Source organism: Homarus americanus, unplaced genomic scaffold, assembly GCF_018991925.1.
Source record: "Homarus americanus isolate GMGI-L3 unplaced genomic scaffold, GMGI_Hamer_2.0 scaffold36970, whole genome shotgun sequence".
In the NCBI taxonomy this organism is placed as follows: Eukaryota; Metazoa; Arthropoda; class Malacostraca; order Decapoda; family Nephropidae; genus Homarus; species Homarus americanus.
Window position 1 is genome coordinate 2199898 of NW_024740094.1, and position 9935 is coordinate 2209832.

The following is a 9935-nucleotide window of genomic DNA, read 5'->3' on the forward strand; positions in this document are numbered from 1 at the left end:
GCTAATTACTCGCCACTTATGGGTTTTCGAGGTCATTTCTTGGTGCTTGTGTATTATTCTGCATGTACTTAAATAGTTAGGCTGGTGTAAGATGATTTGGCGCCCTAGCAAGCCTTTTTAGATGCGCCCCTGAAAGTTTTGATAAGCTAATGTAGGTACAGTAACACATACTACATTGTTTTCATCTTGTGGCTTTATTACTCACCCATGCAAATAACCAATATTGTTATTACATAAAGTCAATAAATTCTGACGTAAACTTCAGAGGTCAGGTAACCTTGCCTTATCCCGACAAAGACATGGAAGGCGGCTCAGCCGCCCTGGCAGTAAGGGAGGGGGAGGGATGGTGGGGTTGGGAGAAGGGTTCCTCAGATGTCAGCCTTCAGGTCACTGCTCGACAGTTTTCCAGGCCGCCAAAGATAAGGACCTGCTATCTGGGGTTAACGAATAATATTAAAAAGAAAACACCGTCTACCTCACCTCGCCTCCCTCCGACCCTCCACACTTCTAACATCCTGCTCCGACCCTCCACCACAGTGTCCACCACAGTTTTCCCTTCATTTTTAATTTTATCCAAGTTTGCCCTGAATTTGTGGCGCCCTCAGATGTTGGCGCCCTAGGCGATCGCCTAGTGGGTAGCGCCGGCCCTGCCTAGAGTCATGAACAATACTATGCCTCACCCTACTATTCTGGACCATTAGATTACATTATGCTTTATACAGAACCCAAGCGTATTATAAGGCATTTCTCATGTGTATTTAAATGATATTTTAATAACAGGAATGGCCGAAGAGGAACACGTGAATAAATTGGAAGTTTTAAAGCGAATGGTGAATGCTGGTGTAAAATTGAAAAGGAGTAAGTGTGTTTATCAGGCATTGGGAGTAACTTATTTAGGACATAAAATAAATGCTGAAGGACTGAACCCCTCTGATGAGAACGTTCTGGTTATTATGGATGCGCCCATTCCTTACAATGTCACTGAATTGAAATCTTATTTAGGACTCATAAATTTTTATGGAAAATTTATTCCAAACCTCTCTAAAGTGTTGTCGCCATTATACAGGCTCTTACAGAAGGATGTCAAGTGGCAATGGGGCCCAAGTCAGCAGCAAGCTCTGGCGGAATCCAAGCGGTTAATGGCGAATTCCTGAGTGTTGGTGCACTATGACAGCAAGACACCCCCGACGCTGTCCTGTGATGCCTCTCCATACGGCCTGGGAGCAGTACTGGCTCATCAAACTGAAGCTGGTGAGGAAAAAACGATTGCTTTTGCTTCAAGGACCTTAGGTACATCTGAGACGAACTATACACACCTACAAAAGGAAGGTTTAGCAGTAATTTTGGGGTGAAAAAGCTTCATAGTTACTTGTATGGATGCCATTTTTTTATAGTTTCTGATCACCAGCCTCTTAAGAGTTTGTTCAGTGAGAATCGTCCAGTTCCCATAATGGCTTCAGGACGTATACAACCATGGGCTCTGACCTTATCGGTATATGACTACACCATAACTTATAAACTGGGAACTCCGATAATACATGCCGATGCTCTTAGCCGTTTGTCCCTTCCAGAGGTTCCCAGGGGGGCCGTAGTGTGTTTGATGGAGCGCCTGGACAAATCCCCAGTTACTGTGAGAGACCTAAGATGTGGACGGAGAGGGACCCGACACTCTCCAAGGTAAAAGGTTATGTGTTACCCGGCTGGCCTGAGCACATCACTGAGGAGACATTGAAGCCATTTTTGTGGAGGAAATGTGAACTAAGTGTGCAGGATGGAGTGATCTGTGGAGGTCGAGGGTAGTAGAGCCAGAGCCAGGGAGAAGAGGGTTTAGGCCGAGCTTCATGAGACACATCCAGGGGTATCACGTGTGAAAAGTATTGCACGTAGTTATGTTTGAGGCCAAAAATGGATGCAGATATTCAGGTAAATGTGCAGCGTTGCCAGAGTGTCAATAGTCTTTTCCTCCTAAGGCGCCCCTTCATCCCTGGGAGCGGCCACAGCAGCCATGGTCTATGATACACTTGGACTATGCAGGACCATTCATGGGTAAAATGTTTCTAGTTATTATAGATGCTCACTCAAAACGGATGTATTTACATCCAACAAATTTTGCAACTTCATATAGCGCTATTGAGGAACTGAAGAATACTTTTGCTTCACAAGGTCTTCCAGACACAGTGATGACAGACATTGGTACTAATTTTTGTAGTATGGAATTTGAAGAATTTATGAAACAGATTGGAATAGCTCATATTAAGACGTCGCCATACCATCCAGCTTCTAATAGTTTAGCCTAAAGGACTGTTCAAATATTTAAAGAGTCTTTGAGAAAGATTTCTGGAGGCTCACTTGAGTCAAGAGTGTATAAATTTCTATTAAGTCATCGTGTCACTCCACACACCATAACGGGAGTTACACCGGCAGAACTATTAATGGGGCGGAAACTAAAGACTTGTTTAGGTCTGTTACGTCCGGATGTCGGAAACATGGTAAGGAAAAAACAAGAATTACAGAAGTTTTATCACGCTCCAAGTGCTAGACGTCGTGATTTAGGTGTGGGAGATTCTGTGTGTGTTTTCTCACCGTTTCAGTATGCCTGAGTCCTCCGTTTCCTCTCATGTACCTCAGAGAGACTGAAATTTCTGAATACCTCATATGGTGTACAGAGATTTGAAATTGAGAATGAATGCATGTGTATTACATTAATTCAATTATACCTACAGTGAGGTAAAGCATTCAAGGTGTATTGAGTATACAGTTTGTTGAAAGTAATCATACATATTTCTGTGTAGAATAATATCGTGTCCCACCCCGTCATATTAAGTGAATTTGACTTAGTTGTGCTTTGTTTGAATATGTAAGTGATCCAGTAACAACGTTGATGTCTTTAGTAAAGTGTTCATGTGCCATCAGTTTACAAGACTTATTTTATGACATTCGTGTCAACTAACTAACTCACTCTCACGCCCGACTCCTCTGTAACAGGTGCATGATTAGACCATGGGTGGTCATTGTATGCCAGGACGACGTTCACACCAGTATGGAGATGGATGAAGGCTGTTAAGATCTGATAGCTTCGTGGAACCCAGTGATGTGGTGAGCTGAGATCTTATGTACAGCCAGCCATAGGAGGTGGACAGAATGTTTGTTGTCCATGTGGAGTAAACACGACCAGCTCATAAGCATTGTTATGAGTACATACGATAAGTAGAGTTGCTTATTGTGGGTGTTATTCATCCGAAGATCCATGTATATAGTCTCCTCAGCTGTATGGGTGTTTGGAGTGAACAAGTGTACGAGGGTATCCACTTTACATCTCGGCGAATGTAACAAAGTAGCGTAGGGAAGCTTTTAGTCCTGGTGCTTACTAAGAGTCCTATTAGTAAGATAAATTCTCAGGTAACCCGTAAGGATGGTGCTCAAGTGTGCTGTATGTAAGATTATAGTGTTGTGAGTCATTATAAAGTAAGCCAAGTAATGGTGGATGTTGGAAGGTGTACCTAGTTGAAGAGTACAAAATGAGTGGAGCCAGGAAGATGAGCCTTGTAGTTTTGTGTCATTGAAAGAAGTCATAAGTCTAACCTCATTTTAATAAACCATTTTTTTTAATGTATGTTGGGAGTATCATTATCCCTGCAGTATTTACCTTTGTCTCTCGCCACATGTGGGTACAGTACCATGAACCCCTGTGTCTTGACCCTCGAGCCATACTGCCACAGGTAAGAGGTTAAAGGGTACTTATGAGAAGTAAAGTAACTAAGAAATAGCTATTATATGGAATTAATAAAGTAAGATATTGAAAGTAAATTTGAAGGAGAAAATTAAACAATTACAAAACCTTCCGTACCAATCCCGTATATGCGTTTCAGCAATTGGGGTCGGAAAAGGAATTTTGTTGAAATTCCATACAAAGGTTACCACTTTACATGCTGATTAAGGATCTGAGTTCGTAGTGTTAAATAAATAGATAGATAAATAAATACCCAGAGATAGGCAGTTGCAGGTGCTCTAATCTCTCAGGGTAACTGGATGTTGGTCCCTAACCCCGTCGTAAGTCGGGGAGTATATTGTATATTACATAGTTCCAGCAGTCCCTTTCTGAACTGTGATTGGTGAACTAATATTTTAACTCGCCAAATTACAGCCAATAGGAGAAGAGAGCCGTCAGTCAACACAACACCACAACTTATGTTTTCCTGTTGGATATTTATTCTCCTTTACATTGTTCATGAGGCTGTGATGGGCGGTGTATTTATTTGATGCTGCATCTCCCAGAGTTTTAAATAGTGCAAAAACCACTGCTCCCAGGGGCCTTCAGGTCTGGTGCTCCCAGAGCCCTCCTAAGTGGCGACGCCTCTGTAGGGTCAAAACCTATTCAGGCGCTGCTCCTGCTGAGCAGCTGTCCCCCTTGGCCAATGTTCGGCCCATTCTTCATATCAACACCCGAGGAAGAGTTACTGCACCACACCACCCGGTATCCCCAGGTCCTTCATACCAACAAGGACGAGTTACTACACCACGTGAACACCACACCACCTGGTGTGTCCATGACCAGTCCAGGCGGCCATCAACTGTAAACTATAACAATTTGTATGTTCATTTCATGTTCCTTCTCCTTTCTGTAATAAAAGCTTTTGTTAAATTACCAACCCACCCCATGTCTTTGTATGTAATAAGTCATTTTTGTCCAATGTATATTTTCAGCCTACGGGCTTCAGAGCTTTTTCAATAAACCGTTAATTCATATTATTATTATTATTATTATTATCATTATCATTATCATGATTATGATTGATTATGATTATGATTACTTAACTATGATTGGTGGATTGGTGGAACAAATGTAAATCCGTAAATATTAACCAATAGGAGAACAGAGCGGTCGATCAGCACAACACCCCAACTTATGTTTCCTGTTTGCTGTTTGTTCTCCTTTACATTGTTCGTGAGGCTGAATACTGTAAAGCGTTAGGAAGTGTGTTTGTACAACGTCATATCTCCCATTTTTCTGAATAGGTGCAAACAAACTGTCACCAGGGGCCTACAGGTGGAGTGCCACCTGGGAGTGTTCCCATTTTCCTACCAAGTCTGTGGTGTCCACAGGGGCCCTTCCAGAGGGTGTACCCTGAGGTGCCAGGGGCAGAAAAGGCTCACAGGTGCCCCTCCATGGAGGTGGCAGCAGTGGGAATGCTTCCTGGGGCAGTGGTGGCTACCACAAGGGACCTCCCAGCTGCGGCAGTGATCCAGGAGCACTCCCAGGGCAGCAGCAACCCCAGGGCTATCCCAGAGTCAGCAGCGACCCAGGATCCTCCAGGGGCATTGGTACCCCCAAGGGAACACTCACAGGGGTTGCAGCTACTTCAGAATGTCGTGGCCCCAGGGGCCCTCCAGGGCAGCGCCACCTGCCAGAGGCCCTTCCTGGGGCGATGGTGCCCTCAGGAGGTCCTACAGGAGCCACCCAACAAGCTTGATCGTGGTGACATACATCTTGAATACCTCCAGCAATCCCATACTTAACTGTGATTGGTGGACTAAATGTCTCAAATCCATCAATATTAACCAATAGGAGAACAAGAGGCGGTCAGTCAGCACAACACCCCAACTTATATGTTTTCCTGTTATATTTATTCTCCTTTACATTGTTCATGAGGCTATGATACTACAAAAGCGTTGGGAAGTGTGTTTATTTAACGTCACTTATCTCCCATTTTTCTGAATTATTGCAAACAAACTGTCACAGGGACTACAGGTGGAGTGCCTCCTGGGGGTGTTCCCATTTTCCCTACTAAGTCTGGCGTCCACTGGGGCCTTCCAGAGTGTACACCCACAGGGGACTTCAGAACGAGAACTCTAGAAGCCCTCCAATAGGTGGCAGCAACCCAGGGGCTCTTCCTGGGGCGGTGGGTCCTACAAGGGACCTCCAGCTGCGGCGTGACCCCAGGAGCACTCACAGGGGCAGCAACAGCCCCAGGGGTTATCCCAGAGTCGGCAGCGACCCAGGATCCCTCAGGGGCATTGGTACCCCCAGAGGCACTCACAGGGGTTGCGGCTACCAGAGGATACCTCCTTGAGATGTCGTTGCCCCCAGTGGCCACTCAGGGCAGTGCCACTGAAAGGCCCTTCCTGGGGCGATATGCCCTCCAGAAGTCACTAGGCGCCACCTCCCAGGACCCCTCCAGCAGAAGCAGTCGTGGTGTCCTTGCTTTGAATATATCAGCCTTCCTTACTTAACTTCTGGGAGTTGGTGGACTTCAAATGTAAAATCCATCAATATTAACCAATAAGGAGAACAGAGCAGTCCAGTCAGCACAACACCCCAACTTATGTTTTCCTGTTGCATGTTATTCTCCTTTACATTGTTCATGAGGGCTATGATACTGCTTAAAGCGTTGGGGTGTGTTTATTTACTTGTCGTCCCTGGGGTGATGGTACCCTCAGGGAGTCCCTGAGGGGCGCCACTCCCACCGAAGTCCTTAACGCAGCAGTCGTGGTGTCGCCTCTTGAATACCTCAGCGTCCTTCCACTAGCTTTGATTGGTGGACTAAAATCAAATCCATCTATTTAAACTAATAGGAGAACAGGCGGTCAGTCCAGCACAACACCCCAACTTATCAAACACTCCTGTTGCATTTTTATTCTCCTTTACATTTAATTTCGCTTCAAGGGAGCTTTCATAAATACATAAAAGAAAGCTTGGGGAGGTGTGTTTATTTAACGTCATCCTGGGGTGATGCACTGCCTCAGGAGTCCCTACCAGAGGCACCACCTCTCCAGGAGCCACCCAGCAGCTTGATGGTGGTGTCATGCATCTTAGTCCTCCAGCAATCACTTACTTAGCATGATTGGTGGACTAAAAACAACAAATCCAAAATATTTAAAAAGCCAATAGGAGAACCAAGGAGCAGTCAGTCAGCACAACACCCCAACTTATGTTTCCTGTTGCATATTTATTCTCCTTTACATTGTTCATGAGGCTATGATGCAAAAGCGATTTAGAGTGTGTGTTTTGTTAACGTCATATCTCCCATTTTTTCACCAAGATTGCATTGCAAAACCAAAACGAAATTCTGCCAGGGCCCTACAGGTGGAGTGCCCCTGAGGTGTTCCTTTTCTCTATCTGGTGTCTGAGGGCCCTTCCGGGAGGTGTGCACCTGAGGGGGACCTTCCAGGGGGCGAAGAGACTCACAGGTGCCCTCACAGGTGGCAACCCCAGGGGCTCTTCCTGGGTGGCTACAAGGACCTCCCAGCTGCGACAGTGACCCCAGGAGCACTCCAGGGCCACAACGCCCCAGGGGCTATCCAGGAGTCGGCTGACCCAGGATCCCTCGGGGCATTGGTACCCCCAGAGAGCACTCACAGGGGTTCTGCGGCTACCAGAGGATATCTCCCAGAGATGTCGTGGCCCCAGGGCCCTCCAGGCCGCGCCACTACCAGAGAGCCCTTCCTGGGGCGATGGTACCCTGAGGGTCCATGCCAAGCACCACCTCCCAGGATTCCCTCAAAACAGTCGTGGTGTCATACATCTTGAATATCATCTCCAGCCTTCACCCACTTAACAGCGAGTTGGTAGGACTAAAATGTAAATCCATCCAATATTAACTTAATGAGAGAACAAACAGTCAGTCAACTTCTTTTAACATGTTTTCCTGTTGCATATTTATTCTCCTTTGTGTTCATGAGCTATGATACTGTCAGCGTTTAAAGAGGTAAATAATTTGTTAAAATCCTTCTCTATTTTTCTGGAATAAAATTTTAAAACAAAAAACTGTCCACCAGGGGCCCTACGGGTGAAGTGCTCCCTGGGGGCGTTTCATTCCCTATCGGTTGGCAGCGCCTGCAGGGCCTTCCAGGGGGTGTGTGCCCACAGGGCCCTTCTAAAGAACCCACCAAAACTCACAGGAGCCCTTCAAGATGGCAGCAACCCAGGGGCTCTTCCTGGGGCGTTGGCTATCTGAGACCTTCCAGTTACGGCAGCTGGGAACTCCCGGTGGCAGGGAAGCGACCAGGGGCTATCAGGGTCGGCAGGCCCAGATCCCTCAAGGGGCATTGGTACCCCCAGAGGCACTCACAGGGGTTGCGGCTACTAGAGGACACCCCAGAGATGTGTTGCCTCCGAGGCCCTCCCGTAGCACCATCCACCAGAGGCCTTCCCTGGGGCGATGGTACCCTCAGAGATTCTAGGGCGCCACCTCCCGAGGCCCCTAAAAAGCAAGCTTGGTGTTGGTGGCGTACATCTTGAATACCTCCAGCAATCCCTTGCCCACCTGTGATTGTGGTGGACTAAATGTAACTCCTCAATATTAACCAATAGGAGAACAGAGCGGTCAGTCAGCCTGACACCCCAACTTATGTTTTCTGTTGCATTTTATTCTCCTTCCATTGTTCATGAGGCTATGATACTGTAAAAGCGTTGGGAATTGTGTTTGTTTAACGTCATCCTGGGGTGATGGTGCCCTCAGGAGTCCCTACCAGAGGCACCACCTCCAAGGAACCCCCCAGCACGACTTTGATCGTGGTGTCATACATCTGAATACCTCCAGCAATCCCTTACTTACCTGTGATTGGTGGACTAAAATGCTAACTCCATCAATATTAACCAATAGGAGAACAGGCGGTCAGTCAGCACAACACTTGTATGTTTTCCTGTTGCATTTCATTCTCCTTTACATTGTTCATGAGGCTATGATACTGTAAAGCGTTGGAAGTATGTATTTATTTAACATTCATCCTGGGGTGTTGTGTCCTACCAGAGCGCCACCTCCCAGGAACCCCCCAGCCGCAGCTTGATGGTGGTGTCGCCCATCTTGAATACCTCAGCAATCCCTTACTTAACTGTGATTGGTGGACTAAAATGTAAATCCATCAATATTAACAATGGGAGAACAGAGCGGTCAGTCAGCACAACACCCCAACTTATGTTTTCCTGTTGCATATTTATTCTCCTTTACATTGTTCATGAGGCTATGATACTGTAAGCGTTGGGAAGTGTGTTTATTAACGTCATATCTCCCCATTTTTTCTGAATTGTACCCAAAACAAAGCTGTCACCAGGGGAGCTACAGGGTGGAGTGCCCCTGGGGTGTTCCCATTTTCCTACCAAGTGTTGCATCTGGGGAGGGCCCTTCCAGGGGGTGTGCTAGGGGACCTTCAGGGGTGAAACTCTGGGAGCCCTCCATGGTGCAGCAACCCCCAGGGGATCTTTGTGGGGCAGTGCTTTACAGGGGACTTCCCATCTGACAGTGACCCCAGGGCACTCCCAAAGACAGCAACAACCCCAGGGGCCTATCCCAGAGTCGGCAGCGACCCCAGGATCCTGCAAGGGGAGTGTTGGTACCCCCAGAGGGCACTCACAGGGGTTGCGGCTGCCAGAGGATACCTCCAGAGATGTCACGTTGCCCAGGGGAGGCCTCCCGGGGGCAGCGCCACTGCAAGAGCCCTTCCTGGGGGCGATGGTACCCTCAGAGGTCCGTACCAGAGCGCCACCTCCCAGGACCCTCCAGCAGGCTTGATACGTGGTGTCATCTTGAATACCTCCAGCAATCCTTACTTACCTGTGATTGGTGGACTAAAATATCTCTCCATCAATATTAACCAATAGGAGAACAAGAGCGGTCGATCAACAACACCCCAACTTATGTTTTCATATTTGCATATTTATTCTCCTTTACATTGTTCATGAGGCTATGATACTGTAAAAGCGTTGGGAAGTGTGTTTATTTAGCATCATATCTCCCATTTTTCTGAATTATTGCAAATAAACAGTCACCAAATTCTGAATTTGGAGTGCCTCTGGGGTGTTCTATTTTCTAGTAAGTCTAGTCCACTGGGGCCTTCAGGGGTGTACACACCCACAGGGGACCTTCCAGGGGCGAAGAAACTCTGAAAGCCCTCAATAGGTGGCAGCAACCCAGGGCTCTTCTGGGCGGTGGAGTACC

At 46.9% G+C, this 9935-nt stretch overlaps 1 protein-coding gene across 1 annotated transcript; it reads left to right on the plus strand.

Moving 5' to 3' along the window:
• The first annotated feature begins 782 nt into the window (after positions 1–782).
• On the plus strand, positions 783–2297 carry LOC121875075. The gene is made up of 3 exons (XM_042379421.1): positions 783–1135; positions 1572–1677; positions 1971–2297. The coding sequence occupies exons 1-3, from the start codon at positions 783–785 to the stop codon at positions 2295–2297; spliced, it is 786 nt and encodes a 261-aa protein (XP_042235355.1).
• The last annotated feature ends 7638 nt before the right edge of the window (positions 2298–9935 follow it).